This window comes from Lissotriton helveticus, chromosome 9 (genome assembly GCF_964261635.1).
Source record: "Lissotriton helveticus chromosome 9, aLisHel1.1, whole genome shotgun sequence".
NCBI lineage: Eukaryota > Metazoa > Chordata > Amphibia > Caudata > Salamandridae > Lissotriton > Lissotriton helveticus.
Genome location: NC_136070.1, coordinates 978,675,674 through 978,692,530, shown reverse-complemented (window position 1 = coordinate 978,692,530; position 16,857 = coordinate 978,675,674). Strand labels below are relative to the sequence as shown.

Below are 16,857 nucleotides of genomic sequence, written 5' to 3'. Positions count from 1 at the left end.
TCGTCGATGCTGGTCGTGATTTTGATGGTGTTCCTGTGGATGATGGCGATGCCTCCTCCTGTTTGGTTGGTGCGATCTTTTCGGATGATCTTGTAAGCGTCCGGTATGGTTATAGCGATGTCGGGTGCTGATGATGTGTTCATCCATGTTTCTGTAAGGAAGGCGATGTCCGGTGATGCAGTGTCGAGTAGGTCCCAGAGTTCAGTTGCGTGTCTGTGGACCGAGCGGGAGTTCAGCAGGATGCACTTCAGGCGGTTAGAGTCGGAGCAGTGTTTGGAGGAAGTGGATTTGGTGACCGCTCCATTGTGAAATAAAGGAATCATCTCCTGTATGTCGCGAATCCGCTGTGGAGGAGGGAATGCCCGACATACAGTTGTATCCAGTACCGCACCAATGAACAGGTTGCGCTGTGAGGGCACCAGGTGAGATTTGGGTACATTTATCGAAAAACCCAACCTGTACAACAACTGAGTTGTGACTTGCAAATGATGGAGCACTTTCTCTGGAGATTCCGCCTTGATTAGCCAATCGTCCAGATAAGGGAATACTGGAATCCCTGACCTTCTGAGATGTGCATTCATCACAGCCATCACCTTGGTGAAGACTCGAGGCGCAGTAGTAAGACCAAACGGAAGGACCGCAAACTGGTAGTGTTGCGACCCCACCGTAAAACGGAGATACTTCCTGTGCAACTTCAGGATCGGGATATGAAAATACGCATCCTGCAAGTCGATCGCCACCATCCAGTCTTCTTCCAGCAGCGCCTGAAGAACCTGTGCAAGGGTGAGCATCGTGAACTTTTCCTGCTTCAGGTAAAGGTTCAAGACCCTGAGATCCAGGATTGGACAAAGTCTGCCATCCTTCTTGGGAATCAGGAAATACCGGGAGTAGCATCCCGACCCTTTTCCTGCTCCGGAACCACCTCTATTGCACCTTTCCTTAGCAACGCCAGGACTTCCTCCTGCAGGAGCAGCAGATGGTCCTCCGAGCAAAAACCTTGGCAAGGAGGGTAGTTGGGAGGGAATTCCCGAAAGGGAAGAGCATACCCATTCTTCACGTGATTGGGAACCCAAAGGTCCGAAGTGACCGATTCCCAATCTCGTAGAAAATAGGTAAGCAGCCCCCCCCTGGACCCGCATGATCCGGAATGGCGGATCTAGGGCTGCTTTGCTGTGTTGGGAGTGGGGTGGGTAGAGGGAGAGGAAGAGGAGGAAGCTTGACGACCTCTAGGACGAGCTCTTTGCCTGCCCCTGTATGACTTGTACCGCAAATTTTGCTGCTGCTGCGGCTGTTGCGATTGTTTATAGGTCCGAAAGGAAGACCTGCCAAATCCTCTCAATCTTTTTCCCCACAGTACCCCTGGACTGTAGGCCCAAAGATCTTGCCGTCGCTCTGCTGTCCTTAAACCTCTCTAAAGCGGCGTCAGCCTTTTTCCCAAATAAACCAGACCCATCAAAAGGGCAAATCCATCAAGGCAGCCTGAACATCCGCAGAGAATTCGGAGGACTTCAGCCATGCAGCTCTCCTGGTGGCCACCGAAGATCCCATCACTCTTGCCATCGAGTCAGCAGTGTTCAGCCCACTCTGAATGACCTGCCTAGCAGCATCATGAGTGTCAGCAATCACCTCCTGAAAATCCTTCCTATCCTCCTCAGGAAGCTTTGGAACCAGCTGTTTGACTGAATCCATCAATGCATGGATATAGCGTCCCATAAGACAAGTAGGATTTGTTGATTTAAGCGCCATACTTGCCGAGGAAAATACTTTTTTCGCAGCCTGGTCCTGCTTCTTCGATTCCTTATCCCCAGGAACCTGTGGAAAAGTGCCCGCAGATTTTTTCGAGCAGGCAGCCTGCACAACCAAGCTCTCTGGTAAGGGTTGCTTGGATAAAAAGTCTGGGTCACCAGGCGCTACCCTGTACCTTCTCGCAACAGCCCTCGAAACAGCAGGGGTTGTAAGCGGTCTTTTCCAAACCTCAGATATAGGCTCCGCCAAAGCATCAATGAAAGGGAGCATAGGCTCGACAACAGAGGTAGGTGAATGAAGAACCTCTGTTAGTATATTGGACTTATACTCTGCAGTAGGTAGAGTTCAACAAATCTGCAGCCTTCCTTATAACTAAGTATTAGCGGAAAATTCGTTCCGCCTGCGGACTTTGCGGATTTTCCGCGATTTCACGATCCGCACGCAATCGCGGCAAAATCCGCAAGCGGGACACATTTTGCTCAGGAAGCACTTACAGGGTTACAGCAGGTGCCCAAGTTGAAGCTAATTTCTTTGTAACCATTTACAAAATGGTTGCAAAGAAATTAACTTCAACTTGGCCACCTGCTGTAACCCTGTAAGTGCTTCCTGAGGCGCCTCGTTGCCTACTTGCAACTATTCTCTGACCCTGCTCTGACCCTCGAAGCAGGGTCAGAGATTAGCTACAATTAGGCACGAGGCGCCTGTCCCAACAATTAAACCTCAGCAGGAAGCACTTACAGATTAAAAAAAGCAGGTGCCCGGGTTGAAGCTAAAATTCATTAAAGCATTATAATCAGCCCAAGAATCTAGTGAGCACCGATGCTAGGCAGGTGTGCTTTCTCCCCAGATCTACCTTCTACAATTAGCTGTAATCCGTGATGGGGGCCTAGGCATCCACGAGTTTCTCGAGCGCAATCCCCCTGTACTTCCAGTGACCAGGAGGCTGCTTTCTCCTCATCTGCTGCGCTGATCGTCCTCTGACCCTTTATAAACAAGAGGCATGTGAACTCGCACAGAAGCCCGGCCCTACACACACTAGGCTATGCAACCTCTTCCCGCCCTTTCCCCCACTGTGATGGACAGCTCACTCGAGGGACCTCGGCGCCTATGGGCGCGGTGGCAAAGTTACAGACACACGGGGTCACTGGTGGGCCTTTAAGCAGCTGTAGTGTCGGAAAAGCACGATACATTTACCCAACGAGGTAGCACTTACTGCTTTTTCCTCATCTGCTGCTCTGATCGGTGTCTGACCCTTTATAAACAAGAGGCATGTGAACTCGCACAGAAGCCCGGCCCTATATACACTAGGCTATGCAACCTCTTCCCGCCCTTTCCCCCACTGTGATGGACAGCTCACTCGAGGGACCTCGGCGCCTATGGGCGCGGTGGCAAAGTTACAGACACACGGGGTCACTGGAGACAACTCTTCTGGGCCTTTAAGCAGCTGTAGTGTCGGAAAAGCACAATACATTTACCCAACGAGGTAGCACTTACTGCTTTTTCCTCATCTGCTGCTCTGATCGGTGTCTGACCCTTTATAAACAAGAGGCATGTGAACTCGCACAGAAGCCCGGCCCCACACACACTAGGCTATGTAACCTCTTCCCCCACTGTGATGGACAGCTCACTCGAGGGACCTCAGCGCCTATGGGCGCGGTGGCAAAGTTACAGACACACGGGGTCACAGGTGGGCCTTTAAACAGCTGTAGTGTCGGAAAAGCACAATACATTTACCCAACGAGGTAGCACTTACTGCTTTTTCCTCATCTGCTGCTCTGATCGGTGTCTGACCTTTTATAAAGAAGAGGCATGTGAACTCGCACAGAAGCCCAGCCCTACACACACTAGGCTATGCAACCTCTTCCCACCCTTTCCCCCACTGTGATGGACAGCTCAATCGAGGTACCTCGGCGCCTATGGGCGCGGTGGCAAAGTTACAGACACACGGAGTCACTGGTGGGCCTTTAAGCAGCTGGAGTGTCGGAAAGCACAATACATTTACCCAACGAGGTAGCACTTACTGTTTTTTCCTCATCTGCTGCTCTGATCGGTGTCTGACCCTTTATAAAGAAGAGGCATGTGAACTCGCACAGAAGCCCGGCCCTACACACACTAGGCTATGCAACCTCTTCCCGCCCTTTCCCCCACTGTGATGGACAGCTCACTCGAGGGACCTCGGCGCCTATGGGCGTGGTGGCAAAGTTACAGACACACGGGGTCACTGGTGGGCCTTTAAGCAGCTGTAGTGTCGGAAAAGCACGATACATTTACCCAACGAGGTAGTACTTACTGCTTTTTCCTCATCTGCTGCTCTGATCGGTGTCTGACCCTTTATAAAGAAGAGGCATGTGAACTCGCACAGAAGCCCGGCCCCACACACACTAGGCTATGCAACCTCTCCCCGCCCTTTCCCCCACTGTGATGGACAGCTCACTCGAGGGACCTCGGCGCCTATGGGCGCGGTGGCAAAGTTACAGACACACGGGGTCACTGGAGACAACTCTTCTGGGCCTTTAAGCAGCTGTAGTGCCGGAAAAGCATGATACATTTACCCAACGAGGTCGCACGTACTGATTAGAAAGTACTCCAGTCGAGTATAGTGCAATTGCGCAAAAATCCGCGATTTCGCTGATTATTTTTGCGAATTCGCGAAACACGAATTTGCAAAATTCGCCCACACTTACTTATAACTACGTGATAAGGTGTCACATCCTTAGAAGGGGCGTTAGAAACAGAGGCCAATTCCCAATCAGGAGACAGCTCAAGGCCACTAGCCTCTCTTAGATCGTCGAAAAGATCCTCCAAATCCTGCAGCTCACCCTCTTCTATGTCTGCATCACGGAACCTCTGCTCTTCCAGAAGCCTCTGTGTCTCACGCCTCGACCTCTCATTCAGGAATGACGTGGACGGATCCGGAATCGACTCCGCCGGAGCCGGAGTCGAACTCGAAGCCGGAGGGCCAGACCGCTGAACACGAGGTCGGATCGGATTCGGCATCGGCATCAAGGGTATCGGCGTCGATGGTCTTGGCGTCGAAGGCTTCGGCGGCATGGAGAAATGCCAAGGCGGCATCGGAGCCGGCATGAATGGCATGAAAGGCGCAGGAGCGTACGTCTGGGGAATACACAGATTGTATGCCAATGGACCCGTGGGACCAACCGGTGCACCAGAGGGGTACATGGCTCTGGAATACACTCCATACATAGCATTCAGTAACTGAGTAGGGTCCTGACCTGGCGCCGGAAAAGCTGGATAAGAGCCCACAGATAGCTCTCGAGGGAGCGGAGTCTTCTTGACTTCGACCTCTACCTGAGGCTGGTGCACAGGGGTCGACGAACCCACAGGCAACGGAGCCTCCTCTTCTCCTTCTTCTTCTTCTCCCTCACCCTCCTGGACAGGTGAATGAGATGGAGCCAGAGAAGGATTCGACAATGGCTTCGGTGAATGAACAGGCGAATACGCAGGCGAAGCCTCAGCCTCGGAGTCTTGAACCTCTGGAGTCGGAGTCACCACCTCCTTGCGAAGCCACTTCACCTGCGACTTTGGTCTCGAGCTCGAGTCCTTCCCAGAGTAATGTCGAGACTCATGACTTCTCTTCTTGTGCTTCTTCTTTGATGACTTTGAAGCATGCGCCGAAGACGACCTCAAGTGCGACCTTGAACGAGACCTCGACCGTCGAGTCCGTGATCTCGATCTCTTCTTGTCGTTCTTGTTCTTCAACTTGGCAACAAGGAGCTTTGCCTCCCTCTCACGAAGTGCCTTGGGATTCATCTTCCTACAAGAAGAACATTCTTCGACGTCATGGTCCGAACTCAAACACCAAACGCAGCACTCATGCGGATCCGTAATCGACATCTTGCCGCATTCTCCGCACGGCTTGAATCCGGTCTTCCTAGTGGACATCTCAACAGGAGACAAAGAAGCAAGAAGACACAGTAAACAACAAACAGTAACAAAGTTACTAAACAGCTACAGAGGATCCCTCGAAAACCGTTAGCGTCGATGACGCGGAAAAAAGGGGAACTGATGTCATCACGCCGGCGTGGGCCTATTACGGAGTCGGTGACGTCAGCGGAGTCGTGCGCGATGCCGTGCCTCTGTGACGTTGTCCACGTTGGCGCGAAGCTACAAAAACAATTTCCAAATGTTGCTGACGCAAGGGGATATTCGCAAGGTGAGGAATCCACTGGAAGATGTATCCATCAGAACTGCTGTTACAGAAAAACAGTGAGAACGCAAGATGTCAGTGATTTAGAAGTTCTGAGTCAGCATGTTAAAAAGGCAAGGTTGTTGTCCGGTCCTGCTAGTTTAAGTTAAATAACACTTGCTGTTGCAGTTAATTACATAAATAAACGTTGCAAAAAGGAATTCCGGAGACTGTGTGTCACATTATAATTGCCACTCGGCTGCATGTTTGCCATTGTTATCCTGCTGTGGTTTGTCCTCCAAACTGACATTAACATAAATGCAATAAATGTGATGAAGGTGGGCTAACGGCGATGCAACAACAGGGTGGATGGTCCGACGGATGGAAACAGGTCAAATGTGAAGTGTCAAATAAGAAAATGAAAAGCAGATAGTGAGAACAATTTGTGATTACAAATTGGCACAATTTAAAAGATATATGAAAGGGTAGTGGACATGGTGTGATTTGAAACCTTTTTGCAGGATGGTCAGGAGGGGCGGCTCTTGTACCTCTAACTGGGGGGGTCAGGATTGTCAGTGGAGACATCCTGGAGGACCATCGGGGTCGGGTGTACGCCCAATGGACGAGCAAGGCTCTTACATCCACACGTGGGGCAGACTAGAGATGCGAGGGGGCAGTGGAGCCTGCATAGCCCCGGGAGGTGCTGCTTGCTCCGTGCACGGTGGGACACTCCATGTATGCGGTGAGAGCATGTGAAAAGGCACAAAGTACTCACCACGGGAGGCTGCACTGGTCGGATCCTCACAAACAAGCAGAGTGCCAGCACCACCACACCCCGCCCCCCCCCCCCCCCTTCCCCAGTAGAGAGCGGGCCCGGCACGGGTGACCAACCTATCGATCAGGGTGTCGGCCACGCTCCTGGTATTGCGCCATCTCGGAAGATCTTGCAGGCGTATCGGAAGACCAGTAAGTCGGCCTTAGGCCCGAGGGGTGCGGGAGCCTTAAGCTCGGGTGCAGCAGCTGGCGCCACCGCCAGCTGCTTCATAGCACTCTTCTTTGGCCCTGCTATTGTCATTGCGGCACCTGGATAAAAGAAGGGCCTGGCCTGCTGCAGCTGTCACCTAATAACTGCACACTCCACTGCCGGAAGTTGTTGCCGAAAGTCAATATTCGGCCATTTTGATTTAAGACCGTTTCCCCGAAATAAATGACCCGTTCGATGCGCATGCATCAGGCAAGACGTCACACTCTCTTCAAGTCTGTTAATATTACGTGCTTGCCACGAACTCCCCAAAAATTATACGTGCGTGGAAAACACACTCAGCAGGGGCTGAAATATTTCAAGTATGTTATTATGACGCACTTGCCTCAAAATAAAAAAAACATGTATACGTGCCTGGGAACACACTCAACAGGGAAACCTTTGAAGTGTGTCAATAACATTACGCGCTTGCCGGGAGCTGCCTAGTCTCTGTAATGGAAAGCCGAGTGCCACATCCATCCACCCCTAAGAGGAGGGAGCGAGCAAGCACGAGCTAAAAGGATCTTGCGCAAAAGTGAAACGAGCTTGCCTCCGAGTAAAAAAAAACAAAAAACAAGAGAGGGGAAGATGAAACATGTGCTCGCCACAACTTTTCTGTTTTTCTGCCATCCCACTTGGACGGCCTGCTTTCCTTCGGACGTAACAGGTTTATTATCTTCTTTATGGGGCCATCTGTTTGGCCCCATAAAGATTACATACATTTTACGCCAGCAGGAAGTCAGGGCAGTCCGTCCAAGTGGGATGGACGAAAAAGAGAAAATAATACGTCACCATGACCTCTTTCCCAATGGCTGGCCACCGTTTAGCCTAAACGGTGACGCCGGCCAATGGAAAAGAGGGGCAGGGCTTAAAGCCTGCTAGTGAATCTCCCTCTAAAATATTGGATCTCGCCAGTGAGACTGCGCATGCGCAGCCTACGCAGGCGAAACCTAAAAAGGTCTTTAAAGACTTTTGGCAACTTGGAAATACGATCACATATCGAATAAAAAAAAAATTATCACCATTGACACAAGGCAACACTTTTACAGAGAACTATACAGCAAATTGCAACAGTGACCAGTGTTGCTTTGAGATCATAGCAGCTCTAGGACCACCTATCAAGGATGAGAATGTCTTGATCCAATCTAAAGCCTGGAGATATTTCTAAATATCAGCTGATCAGAAGGCAATAGCAGATATTAAAATAGAGCCTTTTACATGTTCTTAGATTTAAAAAACTTGCCTAATGCTTAACTTAAAACCACACTTTTGGTGTATTCATCAATGGATTCTGGATACATACGACACCATCAGACATTCCCTCACACTATAGATTTTGTTGGTTGAAACAAATACAGGTGAGCAATTACAAAAGGTACTCCTTCCAAAATTTATTTATGAGTCACAAAAAAAAACAGCATATGGGATAAAATCCCTTATTTGCATCCTACTCCCTCAACTTCTCCATTACAACCCCTCTCTCCCCCATGCCCACACCTCAAAACATCTTTAGGTATAGGAGCATCTAGGATGAGTCTCGAACCGGAAAAATCAGTCCAAATAGTTAGTATCCATGGCTCTCTTCCCACAGCACCTAAGAGTTGGATTCCCAGCTCAGAAAGGGTGATGGAACACTGATTTAATGGTGAAGGACAGAGAAGGAAATGTACAGGTTCCTCTACTTGCCCCATTCCAATTCAGCCGCTGCTTCTTCGTGGTGTATGAACAATGATGGTGGTACCATTACTAAAAGTGAGAGGCCAATATCAACACACAGTGAAACAGGGATTGCCAGTTCAATTGCAGGTAATGTTGACTAAGACTTATTTTACGGCAAAGGAGAACTTGCCTCAAATTCTATGGCTCAAAGTGTGAAACTGATCTGCAAAGAACACTAGAATCTGAGCAATCAAGGACCACATCTGCATGTTAAAATTAACATCTGACCGAACAATTCAAGTTCCTGACAACTGTTTCGGCATATTTGGCTGCTTTCCCTAATCCCAGACTTCTCTCAACCACCCCACTCAAAGGTAGTATCAAGGTTTTTCTTTCCATTTAAAACAAAAATAAACGATTCAATGTATATATATTACACATTTATAAAAAAAATATTCATTGCATCTTACAAGGTTTAGAAACGCATTGGTTTTTCTCTTCTCAATTTTTTTTAAATACTAGTCTGTAAAAATGTACATTTGCATTGATTGGAAATACAATAAAAGAAAAAGTCTCCACAGAACCTGCATCTTCATCCGATTCAGTTTGTGCTGCTGGCACCCAAAACACCGTCAACACAAGTTTCATTTCCAGTTTTTTTTGTTATTTTTTATGCTTTTATATAAAACTAGTTCAGTTTTTACAGAAATAATTATTCGTACACAAAAAGTGAATCTCAACTGCCTGATCTGACCCCTTACAATGTGCATGTGTACAGGAAGAATGGTGTTCATCTTTCTGCTCAAGATCTGCTCAGTGAGCCTGTGCAATGCGGACAGTAGCACAAGAGAGTAAAGGGGTGGGGAACGGGTAGCCTAGTAGGATCGATATTCCCAGTAGGATCCGATGTGAAAAGAAATCAGACAGTTCTGTTCTTCCACATCGAGACTGCAGCTCGTCCAAACCAGCAGAGGCAGTATGCTAATTCTCCAGGACGGGGTTCAGGCTTTCATTTTGCAGGGCCGCTCATCAGACTGACAGCTGCAGCGCCTCCTGTGGATACAATCCATCACTCATTCAATGCCAAGATGATGTCATCTTCCAGATCTGAGTTGTTTGAACTGTCTGCTAGAAATAGGGAACAAATGAAATTACGTTAGTGGTCAAAACTTGTTCTTGTGGCAAAATTCTGACAGGTAAGGGTTAATTCTATTTCTTCTACAGTGCATTATCTTTCCCTCCTTCCCAGCCTTTGTACCACACTACCCACATAAAATCAGGATATTGTCACCACCATGTCCGATTTAGATGTGAGATTGAGAAGGCTTCCTTTCTCGTAACTGGAAGGCTCATTCCTAATATGTGGGTATCCCTGAGTTCTCACAGCATAAACACGAAAAATCTTCACCAGCTGTTTAGTAGAGTTTTGGCGAGCCATTACTGCTTTTTGAGTGTGTTTGCCACATGCACAAAGCTGTAATGCCTGCACCTATGCATGGCCTTACTAGTCATTTGGAGTTTGTTTTCTGGTCAATGGAAGAGAGTAGGCAGGAGGGGGTTGATAATGGGTAAGTCTACGGACGAAGAGTAACAGAATTACTATAAATGTATGTGGCTCTTAAACATTTTCAACTTGTGGGTAGATTCCACAGAATCTGAGAAAGATGAAAAATATCACATTAGGCAAACAGGTTTCTGTGAACCTAGTAGACAAACTTTGCACAACTACGCGAGGAAACCGCAAGAATGTTGACAGGACTTCCAAGATCGAGGAGAGGTCCGCATGGTGAAAAGACACCTTCTCAGGAAGCTCAGTGATAGTAGGGAATACTAAAGCACTCTTCCTTTCCTATCTAGAGATCATTTCAATCTTTTGGGGGGAGGGTGTGGTCTCGTTGTAGAAGGTGGTTTAGATAAGAGGCATGACTTTAGCCATGAGGATTAGCGCATATCCTCGATCCTCCTGAAATTACTGAAAATTACCGGAATCAGAATCGTGAGGGGAAAGACACATAAGGAAGTTTCCGTCCTGTACATTATCCGGCCGCCCCAATGGAAACCAGGTCCCTGATCCATCAAGAAAGATAACCTTGTACTTAAAGTTTTGGTAGGTCTCAAGAGGATTTTGTAATGTCAACTACATGTTTCAAAGATGGGGTTAAAAACCCTGAGAAGGATTTCCCACTCATTTCACAAGACACCTGCTTAAGACTGTCCTACATTGTAGATGAAGCAGAACATGCTCATCCTTCTGCCAAAGAGCTACAATAAACTGGCAGACCTGTGGGGAGTCGGTTTCCCCTTCGATTTCGGATGTAAAATAAGTCACTGGGACAATAAAACTGTCACTGTCTTGTTGGTCATGAAGTGATCCACTTCAAGTTTGATTCCCATTACCGCTTCAGGAGGAAAGTATCCTCTAATCAAGCGGGAGTACAAAACTGCCACAATGAACTGAAACTTTCTGTAGGGAACCAGAAACGTTTTTGGATCATTTAATGAGAACTGCCATTTGTGGATGATGGATTGGGGTGTCAGATCTAAAATGGTCTGTGGTGGAACAAGACAGCTGTCTAGGCATCAGTAGCATTGAACTTTCCACTGATGCAGAAAACCCACAACAGGGGCCAGGATCTTAGTGAAGATATGACGCACTAAGACCAAACCCTACTGGTAGGATTAGTTTACTATTGTGATCCAGAGGTTTATCCTGTGTTCCTACAAGGATAAGGCACTTGAAATTAGCATCCTGAAGGTCGTAAGAGCAAAGCACAAGTTACTACTTGTGTAACGATATATCTGTAAGAGACATTAGTTAGTGATAGATTCCTTACCTTAGAATATCCCCTGGCGTCAGACTGGATCCGGAATTTTTTTGCGTAGCAGTACCCTTGCGCGTCGGTAGGCATCGTCTGCGGCTCCGCGTCCGTCGTCGGCGCCATGATGACGTCGTCGGAGTACTTAGACGCCGCCTCCGCGTGCTGACCTGAGTTCTTAGACACAGCTTTTCCGCGCCAGAAGCGCTGAGCCATGTTAAAAACCAACACTGGTGCCATTGAAACTAGGGCCCTGAAAGGGGATAACCCTAACCCTAGATATCGGTCCGCAGAACGGGGAGGATGGGTGGGTCGGTAAGGAATCTATCACTAACTAATGTCTCTTACAGATATATCGTTACACAAGTAGTAACTTGTGCATCTGAAAGAGACACGTTAGTGATAGATTCCTTACCTTAGAATAGATACCCCAGCAATACCAACCCCGGTGGTGGGTCTGCGGACCAATAATCACACCAGAAAGTCCTGGAGGACAGAACGGCCAAAGAAGCCATCCCTCCGGACTTGTCTGTCGAGGCAGTAGTGTCTTGCAAACGTGTGCAGCGAGGCCCACGTAGCTGCCTGACAGATGTCTTGTAAGGGCACTCCCCGGCCCAGGGCAGTTGTAGTCGCCGTGGCTCGAGTGGAATGAGCCCGCAATCCAACAGGGGGCTCCTTATTAGCCAAGGAGTAACATGCCTGGATACACAAGATGATCCACTGGGAGATGGTCCTCTTGTGCACCGCTTTCCCCTTCTTAGCGCCCACGTAACCAACAAAGAGTTGGTCATCCACCCGGAGCTTGCGTGTGCAATCCAAATAGAATGAGAGCGCATGTTTTGGGTCCAGACGGTGGAGCCGCTCTTCCTCTTTAGAGGGATGCGAAGGCGGGAAGAAGGCTGGCAAGGTGATAGACTGCCCGATGTGGAAGGCCGTGACAACCTTGGGCAGGAAAGAGGGCTTAGTATGCATCACAACCTTATCCGGATGGACAGAAAGGAAGGGAGGAGTACAAGAAAGGGCCTGGAGCTCACTCACTCTCCTGGCAGAGGTGATGGCAACCAGGAAAGCAGTCTTCAAAGTAAGAAGGCGGAGAGGACAGTTGTGAAGTGGCTCAAAGGGAGCGCACATCAGAAACGTAAGAACAAGGTTCAAGTCCCACTGAGGCATCACAAACGGAACAGGAGGGAACGTGTGTGTGATGCCTTTAAGAAAACGATTTACAATATGGGACTTGAACAAAGAAGGTTGGTCAGGCAGCCTTAGAAAGGATGAAAGGGCAGAGAGTTAGCCCTTGATAGTGCCCAGAGCAGAGCCCTGCTGGGCAAGAGAAAGAAGGAAGAGAAGAACCTCAGAGAGAGGGGCAGCAAGAGGATCCACAGCCTTTGCTGTGCACCATGCCACAAATCTGTTCCACCTGCAAGCGTATACCGACTTCGTGGAGAGACGCCTGGCTGCCAGAATGACGTTACAGACTTCAGGAGGCAAGTCAAATGGCCTCAACTGTCGCCGCTCAATCTCCAAACATGGAGGTGGAGACTGGACAGGTTCGGGTGAAGGTCCTCATGAAGAGGCAGACGAACCGGGGGATTGACTGACATACTGAGTAGCTCTGGATACCAGTACCTTCGTGCCCAGTCCGGAGCCACAAGGATGACTTGGGCCCGGTCGCGCTTGATCTTCTTCAGCACTCTGGGCAGAAGTGGTATAGGCGGAAAGGCGTACATTAGACCGCAACTCCACTCGCGACGAAAAGCGTCTCCGAGCGAGTGCCGCCTTGGAAGTTCCAACACGCAGAACTGATGACATTGCGCGTTCTCTTATGTGGCGAATAGATCTAACCAAGGCTCTCCCCATCGCTGAAAGAGGCCTTGCGCCACGTCCGAGTTCAGACGCCATTCGTGATCCATCATGCACCGACGGCTGAGCTCGTCCGCCCTGGCGTTCAGAGAACCTGCCAGGTGTTGAGCCACCAGGGTCACGCCCTGGTGTTCCAGCCACTGCCAGAGGCGCAGAGCCTCCTGGCAAAGGGTCCACGACCCCACCCGCCCTGTTTGTTGCAGTACCACGTGGCGGTGGTGTTGTCCGTGAACACCTGCACTACCCTCCCCCGGACAGAGGGGAGGAATGCTTTCAGTGCTAGACGAATCGCCCGTAACTCCAACAGGTTGATGTGGAGCCGGGCCTCCGCTGGAGACCAGAGTCCTCTGATCTCCGCCTCTCCCATGTGGCCTCCCCAGCCCTGGAGGGACGCGTCCGTCACAACTACGTGCTCCGGTTGGGGAAGGGAGAGGGATCTGCCGCTGACCCAATCGCGGTCCGTGAGCCACCACTGCAGCTGTCTCGCAGTGCCCTCCGAGATCAGGACATGGTTAGACAGGTTGCCCTGATGCTGGGCCCACTGAAACTTCAGGTCCCACTGCAGAGCCCGCATCCGCCACCTGGCGTGATGCACCAGAAGGATGCAGGAGGCCATCAGCCCCAGAAGCCGCAGCGTCAACCTGACCGAGACCCGGGATAACGGCTGAAAGATGGGAATCAGAGCCTGAATATCCAGGACCCGCTGTTCGGGTGGATAAACCCGAAACTGCGCCGAGTCGAGAACCGCTCCGATGAAGAGGAGCTTCTGAGAGGGGCACAGGTGTGACTTCGGCACATTGATGGAGAACCCCAGCCGGTGCAGGAGATCTGCCGTAGTCTGGAGGTGGCTGACGACTGTCTGGGGCGAGCCCGCCTTCAACACCAGTCGTCGAGGTAGGGGAAGACTGCAACCCCTAACCTGCGCAGATGAGCTGCGACCACCGCCATCACCTTCGTGAACACCCGTGGGGCGCTGGTAAGGCCGAAGGGGAGCACGGTATACTGAAAGTGCTCGTGGCTAACCGTGAACCGCAGGTAGTGCCGGCAGGACGGGGATGTGGAAATAAGTGTCCTGCAAGTCCAACGCTACCATCCAGTCTCCTGGGTCCAGGGCAGCTAAGACCTGAGCCAGTGTCAGCATTTTGAACTTCTCCTTCCGGAGGAAGCCGTTGACGTTCCATAGGTCCAAGATAGGGCGTAGGCCCCCTTTGCCCTTCTTGGGTACCAGAAAGTAGTGGGAATAGCAACCACACCCTACTTCTGGCCCAGGAACGCGCTCGATGGCCCCCTTCTCCAAGAGGGCCGTAACTTCCTCCTGCAGAAGTCGCAAATGATCCCCCGATACACGGTGGTTCTGCGGTGGCATGGCTGGAGAAGTCGCCTCGAAGGGGAGGGAGTAGCCCCTTCGGACGATTTGCAGCACCCACCTGTCCGATGTGACAGTGCGCCAGTGGAGGAGGTGATGGCGAACCCTGCCCCCCACTGGCGTCACATCGGCCTGAAAGGACGGACTAGGAGGGTTTTGAGGCGGATGCTGCGGGGGAAGGTGTGGACTGACGTCGCCGCTGTCCCCGACCGCCACCACGGCTTACTAATATTTACTCCTCGTTGTAAGACTAACGTTGCTCCGAGGCCCCTCGAGGACATTGCCTGACCGGTGCAACCGATTTTGGTGCTGACGCCGGCAGGTTAGAAAGGTCGCCATCTTGGGGAGGAAGGAAGGAAGAGGGTAGCGGTCCAGTAGTTGGACGCTCCCCGGCCGAAAAGGTATTTAGTCCCGCTTTCCCGCCAAAGCCCAGATTTGTTGTTACTCACCCCCTGAGGCGGAAAGCCGGGGGCTCTCCTCACTATCCCTTTGTATTCCGACATTTATTGGATTGTTTGCAGTACTCTTTTAAAACCTGTAAAATATTTTAAATTGCTCAATTTTATCTGCTTACTAATATTTACTCCTCGTTGTAAGACTAACGTTGCTCCGAGGCCCCTCGAGGACATTGCCTGACTGGTGCAGCCGATTTTGGTGCTGACGCCGGCAGGTTAGAAAGGTCGCCATCTTGGGGAGGAAGGAAGGAAGAGGGTAGCGGTCCAGTAGTTGGACGCTTCTCACCTTCTCCCACTGGATAAAAGGATGACGTCTTCCCGTCCGCGCCAAAGGCAAGCCCGTCTGCGCCCGTCCGCGGCCGACCGGGGCACGGGGCCAGGACCCCTGCCCTATTCTTCCCGAATGCCATAAATAGTAAAATACATATCAGGTACTCTACTAAGGACATGCTTGCCATACGCCCCAATGTTAAAGAGAGTTGCCGCCATACTATGTCAGTGGACTCTCCCACGCCATATTGTGCGACCTGCCACTTTACTATTTGTGGGGGAAAGAATGTTGAGCTGAAAGGGACGAATCTGAAACTGACACTACTTAATAGTAGATCCCTCAAAAAGCATAGATTAGAGATACATGATCTAGTGTTAGAGGGTGATCTTGATGTACTCTTTTTAACAGAAACGTGGCTTGATACAGCCTCAACTCCGGAAATTTTGGAGGCTGTCCCGGTAGGATATAGCCTGCTCAGAATTGATAGAGAAAAACAGAAGGGAGGAGGATTGGCTATAATTCACAAGAGCGACCTACACTGTACCTTAGAGAAGGCTACATTGCCTAACAGTGAGGGTGGGTTTTTTGCGATAAAAGCTAGTCCCAAAAGTATTATTAATGGATTTCTTGTGTATCGGCCTCCTGGCAAGACCTCACAATTTGCCACTCAGCTGGCAGAACTAATAACTCAGCATGCGCTCCGACATAAGAAATTTCTTATTTTGGGAGACCTCAATTTTCATTTTGAGGATCCCAATTGTAGGGAGGCACAGGCCGTGGTGGATGCTCTGAAATCACTGTCACTAACACTTCAATCTATATCTCCATCGCACTAACTCGGCCATCTTCTAGACCCCGTTTTTGCTAACTGGGAGGGTATTAAAATCACCACTCCGCTACAAATTATATGGTCTGATCATTTTGTCATTCCCTTCGAGGTGGAAACTGTCCCACAGGAATGCAGTGCGACTAATCTCAATACGACCAATCCTAGATCCTTGAAACGTAGAGACTGGAAGAACTTTACGGAGGAAAAGTTTAGATCTGCCCTACGTAGAGAATCTCCGCCTCCCAACGACACTCTGCTCAAGGCATGGGATGGTTTTGAAAAATGGATGTCCAGGGCTCTAGACACAGCTCAAACGGCTCCATGGTTCTCCAAAGAACTTAAAGAAGCTAAAGCCAAATGTAAAAACATTGAACGTGGCTGGAGAAAAAATTATGATCCAGAGGACAAGCTAAAATATAAAAATGAATTAAAAATTTATCACAAACTCATAAGAGCAGCTAAAGGTGTGCATTTCAAAGAACGCATTGAATCCGCAAAAAACCCTACTAAGGAACTTTTTTCAATATATAAAGAGCTCACGGTCCCTACCAGACTTGGGGCCCGAGACACTTATTCTAATGAATTATGTGATGAGATTGCGGACTTTTTTGTGAAAAAAGTGGATTCAATACATGCCACTTTTACAGATAGCACACATGTTCAACACTCGATAGTGAGAAATGCTTC

The 16,857-nt window shown here is 49.6% G+C and overlaps 1 protein-coding gene across 7 annotated transcripts in view; it reads right to left on the bottom strand.

Annotated features, from left to right (window-relative positions):
- Positions 1–8,285: 8,285 nt before the first annotated feature.
- DCAF1 (DDB1 and CUL4 associated factor 1) overlaps positions 8,286–16,857 on the bottom strand; it is a 928,365-nt gene continuing 919,793 nt past the window's right edge. For 5 of the 7 annotated variants that reach the window (XM_078661275.1, XM_078661278.1, XM_078661276.1 and 2 more), the window contains one exon: positions 8,286–9,701. In XM_078661275.1, the coding sequence (XP_078517401.1) occupies positions 9,643–9,701 (59 nt within the window). In that variant the 3' untranslated portion in view covers positions 8,286–9,642. The remainder of the gene's footprint in view (positions 9,702–16,857) is intronic. The other 2 variants (XM_078661277.1, XM_078661279.1) reach the window with 1 other exon arrangement.